Source organism: Bemisia tabaci, chromosome 4, assembly GCF_918797505.1.
Source record: "Bemisia tabaci chromosome 4, PGI_BMITA_v3".
In the NCBI taxonomy this organism is placed as follows: domain Eukaryota; kingdom Metazoa; phylum Arthropoda; class Insecta; order Hemiptera; family Aleyrodidae; genus Bemisia; species Bemisia tabaci.
In genome coordinates this window covers 55,709,631-55,726,466 of record NC_092796.1, presented here as the reverse complement: position 1 = coordinate 55,726,466, position 16,836 = coordinate 55,709,631, and the positions used below count along the sequence as shown (strand labels likewise).

The 16,836-nt window shown below is 38.9% G+C and overlaps 1 protein-coding gene across 1 annotated transcript; it reads left to right on the top strand.

Moving 5' to 3' along the window:
- The first annotated feature begins 3,494 nt into the window (after positions 1-3,494).
- On the top strand, positions 3,495-15,525 carry LOC140224537 (protein unzipped-like). Its single transcript, XM_072300096.1, has 4 exons — positions 3,495-3,743; positions 4,816-5,237; positions 6,496-6,830; positions 9,208-15,525. The coding sequence occupies exons 1-4, from the start codon at positions 3,560-3,562 to the stop codon at positions 9,716-9,718; spliced, it is 1,452 nt and encodes a 483-aa protein (XP_072156197.1). The 5' UTR covers positions 3,495-3,559; the 3' UTR covers positions 9,719-15,525.
- Positions 15,526-16,836: the final 1,311 nt, after the last annotated feature.

The following is a 16,836-nucleotide window of genomic DNA, read 5'->3' as shown; positions in this document are numbered from 1 at the left end:
CGCGAACACATACGCGGGCGCAGCACTCGTTTTCTTTTCTTATTCACAATACGAGGAGAAAAAGGGGGAGGGGGGGGGCAGAGAGGGGCAAAAAGAGACGAATTAAAAGAGTTGCACCATAAGAACACTTTTGAAAAAGGTGGTGAATCGATAATTATGATGAGTGTGGGATCGAGCTTCATATTCTTCGATGTAAATATCATTGCCTTTTATAGAAAAATGGCATAATTTCATTTTACATAATAAAAGAACAACTTAATGAAACTTAACTTAATGTGTCTCGGTCTCGCAATTACAGCGGAGCGGGGGCTCGTTTTTGTTTTTAATTTATTTTTCCGGTTGATAATGAAATTGTTATTATTTTGAAACGTCCCGGGTTTTGTTTATTCCTTTTTCTTTATTTGCAGCCTTTTCCCCAAATTAAGTTGTTCTTTTATTATGTGTATTTTGGCTGATTAAGTTGTTTCTCATTTCATTTTACGTTAATCGTAGACAGTTTGTAGACTTTCATAAACGGCAACGCTCAAATTAAAGTGCGAATTTGCTCTTTTACCGACCGACAGAGTAACGAAAAGCCGTATCGGTCGATCCGATTTCTCTAGTGGCGTTGGCGGTCGCAAGGGGGGCCATTAGGAGAGGCTGGGTATTCTGGATTCGTTGATTTATAGTCCTCCGTTCTCCTATGGGGCTGTTGATGCCCGTGGAGCAAATTTAACGCGTCACCGGATGATAAAATGGGGGATAAACCTGAACGCAATGGATAATGTCATCAATCGCGTCACATTGTTTTTAACTCAGAGATATATCCATGGAGAGTGGACGGTAAAAATTTAAAGTTAGGTATACGAATATTATTATTTTTTGCGGATCCATCGAATGTGAACATTGAAGCTACACTCGAGAACTTGCACAATTGACTCACCCGGACAGATAGAAAAAAATTAAGTGTAGTATGCTCTGTTCCTCTTTGCCCCTAAAATTTTAAAAGCCACCTCGACGCGATGAGAAAGCCCAGTCTTTAGGAGCTATCTACACTTTTTTAGGAGTCAAAATAACTTTTTGCATATCGATGGCTGGAGTGCGGAACCATGTATCTTTGTTGGCAACGTTGCAGACTTCCTGTCATATTTTTTCTTCAGAAATCTTGTCAACGCAATTACTTGAGAACTCCCTTGGTATTTAGTGTTTATCAGCGGCATATTCTGTATATTTCTTAAGTTATGAAGTTGGCTTGTTTCTCTTCCAAGAAATAAACGAGGAACAGAAATTTTGGAACCCCGCAATGCAGATACGTGGTCTCGCACTCTGACCATCGATATGCATTATGGCTCATGCGCCATATTGAGAGTTCGACAAATTCGACCGGGTTGCGTCAACTGTTTTCGGCGCCATGGTGGCCCTGATTCAGCTCCTCCAATTGTTTAGACGCTTAAGCCCGCACGGAAAGATTAGAGCACGGGGTTGTTGGATGACATGGACATTTCCAATTAATTGTGGTAGTGGTACCCCAGTGAATCAGGTTAAATAGGGAGGGAATTAAAACATGGTTAATCAAGACTAAAGCTTTCAAAAACGCAAAAAGACAGAACGTTCCGAGCTGTTACCAGCTCATTTTCAGCTAAAAAAGACACGAAAAAATAGATACAAATTGAGTGGCGACCTGATCCTATCCGTTATCACGTAACACGTAAAGGTTACTAACCGAAATTTCGCGGTACTGCCACAATTATTTACTCGTAATTGGAAATGTCCATATCGTCCCAAAAAATTGGGGTATCACCACAATTTTAGGGGATAACCCCAACACTTATCTTGCCGTGCGATATTCAGGCGGACCTCTTGGAGGAGGCTGAACACTGGAAGTAGTATTTTTAAGATAAGTATCTATGATAAGGCTCCATGGTAGCTTCCCGGTCGGAGCTGTCGGCTGTCAGTCACCATCACCAATCATCGACCACACACTAGCCGGAGCCATCAGTCATCAGTCATTAGTTCCCCCGTTCAACGAGGAAGCACAAGGGCCGAAGACAGGTCATCCCGCGGCCACTTGTTGAGCACGAGACTCAAGAGGTATAATGACCAGCCGGCTCCAGCGGCCAGGAGCCCCAAGACTAATCCTCTACTTATCCTCTTCTCTTGGCGCTTGACGGCTCCCTATTAATTCAATTAAGCCCGGCGACACCGCACCGGCCCAACTCGCTCCCGCGTCTATAGCGAAATTGACGCGCGCGCGCGCGTTTGACACCACGCGCGCACAATGGAGCGAGTCAACGGGAGAGGATGGACAAAGTTTGGGAACTTTAAACGCTTATAACTCCGTGTATATAAAAAATCGAGATTCTGAAAGCGGTTCCATTGGTTTTCCCGTGAAATTTTCTTCCAGAAGCACCCCTTGAAATTTAAAGTGTGACGAAATGAACATCAAAATTTGCAGTTCTAGAAAAAAAAATTCATGTCCGACCTCTCGCACTTACTCGATCCACTGTGCGGTGCCGAGTGCGGCGCGGCTCTTTTCAAGCGCTCCGCGAGTCAGCGGTGTGGCGTGAATGATAGATAATCGATATTTCTCCATTTGAAGCTATGGTAAAGAATCGTTTATGAAGGTGTTCGTTGCGAACACCGTGTTCATCGATTCTTCTCCATAGGTTTAAATGGCAGATCAATCGATATGTCGCAAAGCACGCCACGCCACTGCTCCGAGTCATGTTGGCATTCGCCTCGGAACCACCCAGTTGATCGCGATCGAATCATAGAAGAGAGGAAACCGCTGGTAGCCGATACGGGATTCTCAAGTGGTTGCCAATATTGTAACGCGATCAACCGCGGTATTTTAGCTTCTTATTTTATGTATAAGATGTCGTAGAGTTGAACGGCCAGATTACAGGAGCGTATACTGTGAATAAGATTTTTCTCTATCATAAGATTTTCCTCCTGAAAGTGGTCCCAGTTATAGCCCCGCTTCCCGAAATTACTTGTCAAAAAATTGCTACTTTCTCTCTAATTTTGACGACGACTGTGAACCCAAATGAAATTGGCTACCCCAACTGAGTAACGAGGTACGCACGATTCGACAGAGTCTCTACGAACACCCTATCAATCAGCCAATGGGAAGACTCCTAGTATACTGAAAACCTAGTTTTCTTCTTTTGTGTTGGTTACACGCTCAAATTCCCATCTATTTCCGATCAAATGGTGACTGGTGCGCACCATCTACTATCAAATTTCTGCGGCCTGCAAAATTTTGATGGTATCGATGATAGAACTGTAAGGCTCATCCGTCATCTGATTTACACACAACCGTGCTTATTTCATGCTTATTTCAATCAACACGCTGTTTTAATTAATTTTACTCATTAATCTAGATAACTCTCGACCGCCATCTTGGTCATCATTTTGATCGGAATTTGACGGAAAGAGCGTGTAACCAGGCCATTACGCCTCTGGCTATTTTCACGGATGTGATTTTCATGAATTTATGAAATTCCTGTTGCAGAGCAATGTGAGGATAGAGCTGGTAGCATGGCGGCTTCTCACATGGTTGCTGGTTCTGGCTGGAATCATGGTGGTCGGCCGGGCGGACAGCGGACTCCTGAAGCACGACAAGGTAGAGAAAGGTGTCCACATCTTGTCCAAGTTCCAAAATCAACTGATCACCTCCACCACCCTCAAATGGGTCCCCGGCGAGTACCCCCAAAGGACGTTTTCGCCTGATCTCGTCGTAGGCGCTGTTCACTATGATCAAGGTGAGTGATCTCCTTACCGGCACTGTCACTGCTTTCTTAGTCGTCGGTTTAGCTGTTTGAATTTTTCCCCAACACAAGACCTGTTCAAAGGCTTAGTCCATCTATTTTCAACAACAATATGAAGACAAAAATTAAGACAAAGAAGATACAGAGAAAATAGAGTGATCCTACCGGTAGAAGTAAACGGTTGCAATGGACGAAGGGGGTGAGTAATCGAAGAACTAACGGCAACCCACGAGGGACCCTAATGTTATTCCATCATTTTGTCCCTTAGCCTACGACAACCATCCGTTACAACCGATAGGACCTTTCCATTTTTCTTTTTGTCTATGGCTTTGTCTATCAATTTCAATATCCCGTTCGATGACTTTAGACTTCCCTTTGGAGGCTCCCCTGGCTCCCCCTGGCCAAGGGAAGTCATCCTGAACTCCTTCTGTTCTATTCGTCTCAGACCTGTATAAGTCAGTGTCACACGATCAAATCTGGTCATCAAATGGCCAAGGTCAGAAACATTTTCTTTAAATACCAGGAGCCCGCCTTTATTTGATGGAATGACTATTAGCTTACAATTAATTGGCTAATCAGAACAAGCATCTCATCAAATACCTGGGCCGCTGTTATTTGAAGAAAAGGTGTTAGACCTTGAAGATTTGATGGATCTATTTGATTAGCTTTAAGGTGCCGCTCTTTCTACATATAATTCCTTGATAAGCCCTGGATAGACGATCAAATTCCGAACCAATTCCGATCAAAGTAGACATGCTGATGACTGATGGTCACCATCTACCATCAAATTTTGACGGGCCGCACTTATTTGTTCCAAGTGAGATCATAATGGAGTGTCACCATTCATCATTTCCTGCCACAGGAAACATTTCTGCCAAGTTTTCATTTTAAAATGAAGCAAATTAATGAGTTTAAGACTGATGACTCCCGACACTTTGATGCTACTTTGATCGGAATTGGTTGGGGAATTTGATCGTCTATCCAGGGCTATTGAGCCATCCTTTAAATCTTCCTGAAAGCGGAAGCACCCTGGAGAATGATTAACGGTCAGATTTGCCTGTTGCAGTGGAGAGCAACGAAGCGACGCAAGAGAAGCGGAAGGGTCATCCGGTGTACGTTTGCCGGGCCCGACACAACGGCGTGTGGCTGGTGGGCTCGCTCACGTCCGGCGCGGGGACGGGCAAGTGCGTGGTGTCCCTCCTGGGGCGCGTCTTCCAGTACGGGAAGTACGAGCTCCTGGAGAACGTGGAGCAGTCGTCGCGGATCAGCTGGGTCCGATGGGACCGATTCAGTCCGCCCTCCACCGGGGCCGTCTCCACCGGGGAGCGGGACAACTACATCGCCCGGCGTCGCGTCGACAGGGAGCCCGAGCCCGCCGACGCCGACAACTCGCCGGCCCTCGTGCCCGGCCCCGAGACGCCCCCTGTCTATCTCCTCGGCAAGCTCGACACCCGGGAAGGGCTCGGCAGGATCTTCTTCATCAACCAGGTGAGTCGCAGGGTCTCTACATGTCCGCAAATAGTACTCATTTTTTAACGGCGCACGATGGATCGAGTCAATCAGAGGGGTCGGACTCGAAATTCTTAACTGAAACTGCAAATATTTATATTTATTTCGTCACATTTCAATTTCAATGGATGCTATCAGATTAAAATTTCGTGAGAAAACCAATGGAATTACTTTTAGAACCTCAAAGTTTCGTTCAAATGGAGTTATGAGCGTTTAAAGTTTCCAAATTTTGTCCGACCTCGCCCTTGGACTCGATCCACTGTGCGGCGGTCCGCAAGTACTGAAAAGGTGCGGAAAATCCGCGGATTTTTTTTCCGGGATTTTTTTCTTTTCCCAGCGAGGAATTCAAATTTTTGAAATTTTTCGAATTTCGTCAAATGGAGGTATTGAAGAAGTACTGAATTTTTCTGTCGAGGAGGTACTGCATTTCTTGGGAAAGTACTGTAAAAGTACTGATTTTTGGCCAGCCTGTTTTAGTAGACATCATAAGTCACCTCTTGTCATGCGCGCTAAAGAAAAGTATCCGAAATTTTGTAGAGTCCACGTCAAATGAGTTTACGCACCTCTAGACTGCAACAGAAGATCGTCTGACGTCACGTTTTCATGTGAAGTAAATGCATGAAGCAAGATGGCGGATATTCTGTCTCAGTTTAAAAAAGTGCGTGAACTTATTTGGCGTGGATTCTATTAATATGGGAAGTAAAACACAAAGAATAAATTATGTCCATGACCGGGAAAAATTGAGAATAACCGGGATTCATCTGGGAATGAAAATTCTCAGGGATTATCAGAGAAAAATCAGGGAATCTGTTCCAGAAACCAAGAATCTCCTCTTCTACCGCTTGGAGACCATTTTAATGTTTATATTATTGCACCTGATCCAGCCGCAGAAGTAAGCCGAAAAAAACTGTAGTATTGCTTGGTTTTTCGTTTGTTTTCGTCGGTTCAATATGACCTGTAAAATTAGTCCTATAAAACACGCCTTTTGACGATCCAACTGGCTCCCTTTCTCTTACTTATTCGGGGAAAAAGTCCCCGATTTTCTTGAAAAACGCCCTGAAAAGTGCCCGAAAGTCCCCAATTTTGGTTTTTCATAACTGGTAGACACCCCGACCATTGCCAAAATAGCAAGGGGGGTCTCTTGTCTCTGGCCGTACCAACATCTGCCCTGTCGGAAGTTTGATTTTATTTTCTCTGGAAAGGGTGTTTGAAGAATATTTTGTCGGGTGTGTTGCAGAATGGCGAGGAAGAGCACCGGGTGGACGGGGAGATCCTGGTGGAGATGGAGCCGGTGCGCTACGAGCTGACGATCGGGAAGTTCAACCAGCGGCGGAAGCAAGTCTCGCGGCAGCCGCGGGTCCTCGGGACGGCCCAGCTCACCAACGAGCTCAACGAGGCGCCGAGCAAGGTGGACTCGGTCATCGGCTACGACACCGACTACTCCCTCTACTGGGGCCAGATCAAGGGCATGCTCGTCGGCCTCCCCACCAACATCATCCTCCCCAACGGCACCCTCCTCGAGAGCATCAACTGGGGCACCCAGGAGACCCAGCTCCGCAAGGAGCTCGTCAGGTACGCAATTCTTCCATAGAGTACATAGAGTCGTAATGTAAATGGGAGAGCTGGCGCCATGTTCTGCTCGACGAATTCCGAGCCCGGTGTGCGCCGAGTTCGGGTCGCTTTTTCGATACATTTTCGATCCAAAATCGCGGTGTGGAATACGTGGTAATTCCTATCTCCTTTGTTGTTGTTGTTGTTGTTGTTGTTGTTGTTGTTGTTGTTGTCATCGGATGGCCGGGTACCCGTGTATCGCAAACAATCAATTATGTATCGAAAAAGTGACCCGGCGTCACACGGGAGTCTCGGAATTCGGGACATGGAAAATGCTTAAAAGTGGCGCCAGCTCTCCCACTTACATTACAACTCTATGTACTCTATGAATTCTTCCTACTTTAATCATTACTATCATGTAGAGTACCTGTACAGCGAGAGTATGGACAGATCGCTTCATGGAGGTCTTTAGGGCCCAAAAGTGCAGCCATCCCTCTAACCAACTTCTACCACACAAAATTTCACTGTCAATCTGCAGAGTCTGCAAATTCCAATTCTAACCAAGATGGCCAAGAATGTACAGAAATGAGCGTTCTTCCGCAAAAATGAGTAAATTTATGCAAAAACTGAGTCAAATGCGTGCTTTATAAACGACAGTTCGTAACAATAGTATTAGTAAATCGTTCTGGATAATTGAAATTCATAGGTTGCCTGCATTTCTGGGCCCTAACTTTATTCGCAGAAGCATCGGTAAAGGCCTGATAGATTTTCGGAGTTTCACATCTGTCCATACTCTCGCTATGCAGGTACTCTACTATCATGCCGTAATGCCGTATGAACATCCGAGAGTTGCCAAATTTCCTCCGATAACATATTTATTTTGGAGGAAAATTGTTGATATTTTCCCTTGAAATTTTCAGACTTTTTAGATCAAATCGCAAGCAAAATTACGTGAGAAATTGGACGAAAAATATTCACAAATTTTCTTGAAAATTAGTGATTTGTCAAGGAAAATTTGGCAACGCCTGAAGGCTCATACAGCGTTTTTCCTCAGCACGGCAGTATCTAGATTCTCAGGCTTAGGAAGGGGAAAGGGGGTCCATCCCCCTTAGATAGTATCATCCGCCTCCCCACTAGAAATTCTGGATGGTGGGAAAAAACCTTCATCGAAGATACTTATCTCTTTTAAGTAGAGTTTCAAATGAAAATACCGTGCTCATTCAATTAGCATTTTCTAAAATTTTCGTCACATAAGCTTCAAAATGCGTCTAAATAGAGTTAAAATTTCAAAAAATTTCCGGATCTGTTTGACAATTTAAAACTATTATGCGACGAAAGTTGAAAAATCGTAATTTTTTCTCGCAGAAAATGATAGATAATCTGCATCTTGAAGACCTCAAAATACGTCCTAATAGAGTTGAAATTGTGAAAATTTACCAGTGGAGGCCCCCCAGAATTTTCCCTTCTGCATGTAATACCCCTCAGATACCTCCCCCTCTTCCTCTCCAGCAAAATAATCTAGCTACGTCTATGTCCAGACTGCGTAAGGTTTGGCTCATTGCGGCAGAGGTTAGACGTCTAAAAAGCGCCTTCATGTGGAGTGCTGCAACGTGGTATACATGTAACAATGTAACATACCGATGGCCGAAGTCAAACTGCGAATGCGAAACCACGTATCTCCGTTGCGACACTTCGAAATATTTGCTCCCAGTTTATTTTTTCAAAAGCCAACTTTTGAACTTAAACTTTATACAGAATTATCTACTATGGGGGAAGAAAAATCAAAAAGAAAAAAAATCTAGAAATAGCGTCGACTGGTTTAGCCCAAAAAAAAAAAAAAAAAAAAAAAAAGGAATTAAGTATGACAAGAAGTCTGCGAAGCTGGAAACGGAGATGCGTGGTTTCGCTTTTTGGCCAAGGATGTGCTGCTCAGTGCTCAAACTGCTGTGCTAAGTAAGAACACTGTATGAACATCCAGACGTTGCTGAATTCCCCCAATGGAATACTTGCCATTTGAGGAAAGTTATGAAAATTATTCCTCGAAATTTTTAGATATTTTGAATTGAATTATGAATCCAATCCTTCGAAAAATCAGACGAAAAATATTCTTAAATTTCTCACGAAAGAAAAAGGGGGGGGGAGAACTCGAAAAGTGTGGTCCGAATACTCCAAGTCGGTTCCGTCTTGCACCTAAAACTCATTAAAGTTCACTTTGTGATTCTAATCATTCTTATTTTAGTCGGAAACGATGGAAAAAAGAAGGAAAAGAATTTTGAATTCACAGCACCAATTTTGCTCTTTGAGTGTCCAGTTTTTGAGACAGGCGCCCTCAGGCATAAATCTTTTAATCATCTATCAGTACGATTTATTAACACTAACTTTTCTGTTTCTTTTGCAGGATTGAAGCAATACTAGAACCCAACACAGGAGTGAATGTTACTTTAAGAGGCAATTTCTCAGACAGTGTTGTACCCTACACAGGTGAGCTTGTGGCCATCTACGAAGATCAAGTCACCCGCTCTAGACAAATTCAAGGGTCAAGGAAAGAAATAGCAATGCTCGATGTCAAGGCAGAATACAGTCCTGCATATTATTTGCACAACTTTACGCTGGTGCCCACCACTACCACTACAACGACAACAACGACAACGAGTGCACCCACAACCACAACTACTCCAGCTGTAACTGAATTTCTGGAGCCGACGACGAGGAGACCGAAGAAGAACGAAACCAGGCGACATGAGAACAGTGCTATGCTCTCCGATGAGGGTGACGCGCTATCTTTGAAAAAAAGTGAAGAAGAGGCCAGCCAACAATCAGAAAGCAATGCGCTGAGTTTGTCAGTGAGTTTACAACTGAGCCTAATGACCCTTGTGCTCAATTCTGTGATTTCCCATTTGCACTGGTAATGTAACATCAAAGCTCTGAACTTTTTGACATTTCTGGTTGCTCGCAGAGAGGAGCTGTTTAGAGGCGGCTCCAGGTGATCACTGGAAAAATATTCGGGAGTCCAGGATTAGGATTCCTCCTCTGTAGAGTGCCACAAAGAGAAGGTAGCTTTTGAAAAATTGAGGCTTTGCTCCTCTTTTTATTCGTCTCATCAAACAAGGAAGGAAAGATATGATATGAATATACCAGCGACTGGATTTGTGTAAAAAAAAAGGGCGTCGCTAGAAACATGTGACTCTTGAATTTTACCTCATTGATCCATCTCTTTTCATTTTAAAATCCTGAGCAAATGTTTAAAATTGATATAGCTCTTAACTTTCCGTACTGAAAGTACCCTCCCCTGAACGAATGTGATCTCCTTAAATTGTATCTCCAAAAACTGTATTCCTTCCTTTTTGAGGGATGTATTTATCAGAAATACCACTGAAACAATGCTGAGAGATCGTGAATAGCTCTGTCACCAATTTTTCTATTCAAAGCAGCTGCAGTCTTTGAAAATTATAACCATCTCTAAACATATGTGAAATTTTAAAATTCTTACGATTCTCAAGTTTTAAATTTCTTTGAATTACTGAAATGACTGAGTGAGCAGAGCTTAAAGATGCGTGTGATTTTTATATAAACAAAAATAAATTCCTAAAGGAAATATAACAAACCGTGCAAACCTGCTAAAATCTTTCAGTTTAAATTGGGAATATGACGCAATGGGATAATTTCTTACTCGACTCACATAGTCATATTTTCACTTTTAGTTCTATTTTTCACTTATGTTTCCTATTCAGAGAAAAATTATGTAAAATATCAGAAACTCAGCTTACAAACTACTCTTGTACGTAGGAAGACAATTTTCTTTTGTTATCCTTTACTAGCACCTTATGCCTTGCAGTTGAAATGAAGCTTTGTCAGTTTTTTATCAAAAATGATCCAATGAGGAGCAGTTTTTTTATCAAAAATGATCCAATGAGGAGCATTTTTTTATGGTGTGTATAGGTGTCCACCCCAAGACAGAGCTATTTTCAGTTCAAACAAAAAAAAAAGCGTTTATTGCTGATGAATCATTCCACATTCCTCTTGATTGCAATATCTTACCTTGCCCTCTAATCCTAACTGAAGATTGTATAATTAATTTATGAGAAATTTGTGTACAGATGTATTTTTAAGTTTGAGAAAGGCAGCAAAGCTTGCCTTTTTCATCTGTAAGTAGCAAAATAGCAACTACTTAGTCTATTAATGTGTAAATATAAAGTCAAAAATTAAGTGAGTACCTATCCTTTTTTCCATCTAGAACTACTGCAGAAAGTATACCTCACAAAAAATCATACTGTCTAGAATGCAACAATCTCTTCCCAAAAAATATCCTTCTTATGTTTCTCTGAACAAATTTTTTGGTTGAGATTGATTTTTTGTGCCCATAAGCAGAGGCTATCATCCTTTTTTTTAGCTAGAAGTTCAAAAATCTGCCAAGATACTTTACTTAATCAATGCGATGTATCGTACCTACGCCAGTTTGACCATGCCAAGACGGCAGGACGAATCACCTTTAAACAGTTCCAAATTATGTTACTCAGTTAGTTTTTTTTTTTTTTTATTAATTGATATCAAATCTTATTTGAGTAGTCAGTGCCTCAATGTTTAGGATATGGGCTTCTTATCATTGTTTTCAATTTTACTTCATTATGAAATCAAATGTTATGCATTTGCGATACCTTCAAATTTTTTTGTCTCTATAATTTCAAACAGAATGTTCCAAGTTTTTTTTTTATTTAAATCCATCCTTATATTGTTAGAGTCAATTGCATTTTGTAATTTGTACAGCTTGTTTTTCATCATTGATAATGAATAAAATTTTATCATATATACTCGCATAGAAAAAGTGAAGGAAATACATTTGTACTATGTACCAGTAATATTTTCTCTTCTGCTTTATTTTTCCTATCAGCTCTTTGAGTATGGAATATTTACATGTAGGCTAATACCTTTATCAGTTGATAAAAATGTAAGCATTGTTGTATTTACCTCAGCAAATGTATATCTTGTTTGTTTTTTAAAAGCAGTCCATTTTATCAGTCTAAAACCTTGCCAGAGCTAATGATAGTTTCATGGTATAAAGTTATTATATATGTGATGTCATTGAAGTAACTCCATTTTTCCTTGCTATTTTTCTGGACCTTTATTTTTTATGGGTTGACAGTGCTAATTTTTATAAAGTATAATCTCTCTTTAATGAAAAAAAAATAGTCTCAATGAAATGGACCGCAGTAACCTCGTTTTGCTGCATCAGTACCCTCTTTTTTTTTCCAATTCTCAGATTTATTATGATGAAAGTTGTAAAATTGTTATCAAGCATTGTTATTAATTACTTTACTTTAATTTTTGCTATCCATTTTCCCATCTCGTTTATAATTTTCCACTCGTAATTTTTCTTAATCCAATAATCCTTCATCCAAGTTGAGTTCGCATCTCTAGATTTTTTTTCATCAGCTGTGTTGCTAAATTTAATTACATACTTGTAGGTATCAATGTCCAAACATAAATAAAATTATGCAGCATAACTGGGATATATCAGAATTTATGAATTGATGTTAGATTTCTGATGAATACAATAGATGCTTAATGATCAAATGGTCTGAAAATAATAAAGAAACTGGAACTTAGCGTCTACCGAAAGAATGATCCACCCCCCCCCCCCCCTTGAGATGTTTTAATTTATTTTAGATTATTTATATTTATTAAGTATGAAAAAAGGCAATACTCAGACAATGAATATTTTGAATTTTGTAAGTTGTGTATTTTAAGAACTGAACTAAAAGAAGCATAAATTAATTGGTACAAATTATGCAACATTTGATTTGCATGGAAGTGTACAGTGTTAATTTTGTAAATCAAATGTAAATTAAGGAATTGTAAATTAGTGTAAGGACCAGAAGAGGAATTTTTTATTGATTTATCGCATTTTTTTCTCCCTGTGGGGTGATTATATTTTTTTATGTGAGAATGAGCATGTTATGTTGATGATCTTCATGACTGCTGTTGACAGTAGTGGTTCATGCTGGGAAGCATTTCTAGTTTTAAATTTTACATTTAAATAATCTGATGAAGCCGAATAGTCTGTTTGATTTCTTTGACTAATTAATCACCAACTTTTTTTTCATCTTAAATGTTCAAAATGACCAGTGTCAAAATAGTTCTGAAAATCCAGTAGCAGCCAGACTTCGTGTTTAAACGGTATGCTTATAGTTTCATGAGTTTATTTGTAGAAGCTACTGTTAAAAGTTTTCTCAGAAGAGTCGATGTCTTAAGTCTCAAGTCTTTAGTTTTCGTATTATGATTCATGAGAATGAAGATGTTAAAAATATATTGAACTAAATATACATTACTCTCTCTTTCTCTCTCTCTCTGTAGCAGATCTCGTGGGATGGAAAGATTTGTCATTAGTACGGAGACAGATCCGAAAAATAGAGGGCACAATAAATGTCTTTAGAATAAGTAAGGATCTGTGGCTTTATCTGTTGTAGAGTGCTTGTCACAGAGGGGACTGCTACAGAGAGTAGAACTGTTTCATCATACATGGTACATTCTAAATTCTAATATTATGGTTCGTCCCTTTATTCTTTTTTGGGGGCGGGAGGGGGGGGGGATTACCAGGTTTTTGATTAAGTTGATGAATCCGTAAACATTGGTAATCGTCAATATGCCAGAAGTTTTCTGCAGTTCTCGGTCGGGTCTACCTTGTCAGGAATTGCTCCTTCAACATTCCATAAAAGTTGGTGGTTGATTAGTTTAAAGAAACCTTGGCAAGTTTTGCTCCTTTTTTAAGAGTTTAAGTCTATGAGAGTGTGCTGATTTTTTTGGATGGATGTGGCTTTGATCTCCCTGTGCCAGTAGAGTGATTACAGAATTAACATAAGTATTCAGCTGTAAAGTATAAAATGAACACTATTTTTATGATCGGTAATTCACTTTGTAAGAACAAGAGTCCTTGTAAGAAGTACGCCAAGTTTGTCTCTTTTGTTCTCATTGAGAAACAAATATAGTTTATTTTTTATACAGTGCAAAGCGAGAGCTCTCTTATTTTTGGCCTGGTATATTTTTCATGTTGCTTTTGTAAAATTGTTGGATTGCATGTGGATCTGAGCTTATGTACATTGTCCTGCAATATTTTTATCATTGTGTCATGTAAGGAATTGTCAGCAAAAGCTTGCTTTTTGTGCAGGAAAAATTACTTGTTTTTTTCTTCTTGTCTTTAATTTAAAGGTTTGGTCATTTTCCCCTATTTTCTCGCTCTTTTTCTCTTTTAGAAATGATATCCGATTTTTTTCCGGAATTCTCTTCTCTAATGGGAGAGATTGGTTTTACTTTGAATGACATAAACTGTAATAATAAAGTTGCCAAGTAGCAGCAAATTGTATTTACGTTTAACAGAGTGTAAACTTCTTTTCTCTCTGTTTTCTTTTTTTGAGGTGTTAAATGTCCTTCGAATTCTCTCAAAAACGAAAAAATCATGGCAAATAGTAGCTGAAAGTTCTTTCCATTTTTTGTGTCCAATGGAAAGAAAAAGCTGAAATAGGTAACCTACATATCTTTTTAAAGAGGTATTTATATAATTTCATCGTGGTTCATAATAAAGTGGTTCATATAATTTCATATCATGGAGCTAATAAATACTCAAAGTAAAACAAACAATTCTCCTCAGATCATTCTTATTTGAATTTTTCTCTGAAGATTTTTCTTATTCAAATTCAATATGTTAACGATATACTTTTTATCCTAAACTTTTTTGTCATCACATTATTCCTGGAAATTCCCTCCTCTCCCTCAAAATGGCATACTTTATTGATAACTGATTTCTCCAACTAAAAAAAAAAAGAAAGAAGAAAAAAAAACTCTCTTGTAACTCTCATAAGAAATAACATCTATAAAAGTACCTATGTTGATTCATTTTCAAGTTTCCATCACTTCAGCAACAATAATGGAAAGAATCTATAAAATGGTGGTTTAATTTCAGATTTTTCAGCTCGTTGAGTCCTTCTTTTTTCCGAGTGTCATGTCATGTCCTCATGTCATTTAAAGGCGTTATGTTAATTTCAACCACTTTTTATGCCATCCTTTTGAGTGTACAGGTTCCAGTTTTTCTTACTCCACTGAGGCTGAGCGAAGTGTTCCTCCTTCCTCCACATGCTTGTCCAAATGTCTTTATCTGCATCTCTCACAACGTTGCAACTTAATATCTAATGAATGAAATTTTTCAGTAAAAATCATGTATCTCATGTAAAGTCTCTCATTCAACAATTTCTAAATTAACAACCTCTAATCAGTAACTGAATAAGTTCTACATTATTGTATTTCTTGGTAAGAAAGTTAAAAATTGCAAAAACAATTTGTTGCGATGCTATTTACCTCCATGAAAATGAATAATTTTGCCCCGTATTAAGACTGACCAAACACAAAAAACCCATTTAGCTTATTCACATCAGTTCATATTGAGTCACTAAGTTTCTCAAATGTGTCTTTTCAAGTGTTTCGGTTTCAAATTTCTCTACCTATTTCAAAAATTCATCCTTGGAATTTAATGTTCAAGCCTGCTTTTCTTTTTCTACTCTACAAGAATTAACTTTCATCAAAAATTGTTAAACTTACCTGTTATTTCTAGAGCTTACTATCCAAGTACTATTTTGTATCTACAGTAAATTTTTTGTTGACTTTATTAGTTGTATGTTTTCTATTTAAATTTATTTTGTTATTATTTAATAAAGTTCATTCAAACATTCTTGATTTTCTTTTTTTTTTTTGCTTCTACCTATTTGTCATTCTATTAATTGGCATAACAAGTCCAATGAATCAGTGACAGCAGCACTTTTTGATTATGATTAAAATATAGTAATTTATTATAATCCTTCCAATTTGAATTGCCAATCTTGTAATTTCAATTTTTCAATATCTAACAAATTAGATTATTTTTCCACATTTTTATGAGGCAAGGTAGAAAACATTGCCCCAAACTGGTTAGGTACTTCTACGTCAATTTTTAAACTTGATAGGATTTACCAGCAAACTTTAGTACACGTAAGCAATTTTCATGACTTATAAGATGGGAACTCAAATTGTTGAGTACTTATGGCCAAAAACCCAATTTTCAGTCAAAAATATGTATTATTTTTCAGTTTCTGATGCTACAAGCTTTCTGCATATCACTTTCAAGAACATATATTCAAAATTTCAAGCCATAATTTGCATAATCAATGATGATTTGAGTGTATCAAAATAATTTTTTATCACTAAATCACTGATTCATCAGTGGAGGCCGATTTTTGGCAAGTTAGTGAACAATTTTGGTTGGATTTTTGCCAGCAGAGAACTTGAATCTACTATTTTTCAAATTGCAAAGTCTCACTTGTGACGATCCACAGGAAAAAGGACTTCATTTCAGGAAAACTCTTAATTGTGTTGTTGACTTAGGAAAATAGAAAAGTACTTACTCAGTAAAAATTTTCGGACCGAAAAATTTCAAATTCAAATGGGAGTTCATTTGAAGTATAAAAAATGTGGTCTTGAGAAACAGCTTTTTAGAATTTTAATTATGTACAAAGGATGAAATTGTTGGATTATACCATGCTACTTCACACACTTCACTGGTGCAAATATAAGCGTCACCTGCTCATAAACTAGTCTTTCACACCGGAGAAAGCCACCTGTCATTATCTCCAAATTTGCTTCTCTAATTCAACTTGATTAAAATTGCCTCAACATTAGGAGACCACGATTTTTCCAAAATATGCTTTCTCTTAGGAAATTAGCAGTATGTCGAAAAACACGCAATTTTCAAGGATTTAAATCTGGAATTCCTACTGAAAAAATACCTCATTCATTATTTGGACTACATTTTGCAATAAAGAACAAGTATTTCTAACGCATCCCTGAAAGAACCTATCTGCTAAAGGGAACTGAACTGATGGCACAATATGCTATTTATAAAATGAGCCGACACTAGTAGTTACGTATTGCAAATGTATTGCACAGAGTTTGACTGAAGTAAAAACCACAAGAAGGATTTATCACTACAGATGCACCTATGCATGTT

What these genes read in the sequence shown, in the direction of transcription:
- LOC140224537 (XM_072300096.1), top strand. Translation starts at nt 3,560, where the DNA reads ATGGTGGTCGGCCGGGCGGACAGCGGACTCCTGAAGCACGACAAGGTA. An exon ending in CGCTGTTCACTATGATCAAG is followed by an intron (nt 3,744 to 4,815) that starts GTGAGTGATCTC and finishes TGCCTGTTGCAG; the next exon opens with TGGAGAGCAACGAAGCGACG. An exon ending in GGATCTTCTTCATCAACCAG is followed by an intron (nt 5,238 to 6,495) that starts GTGAGTCGCAGG and finishes GGTGTGTTGCAG; the next exon opens with AATGGCGAGGAAGAGCACCG.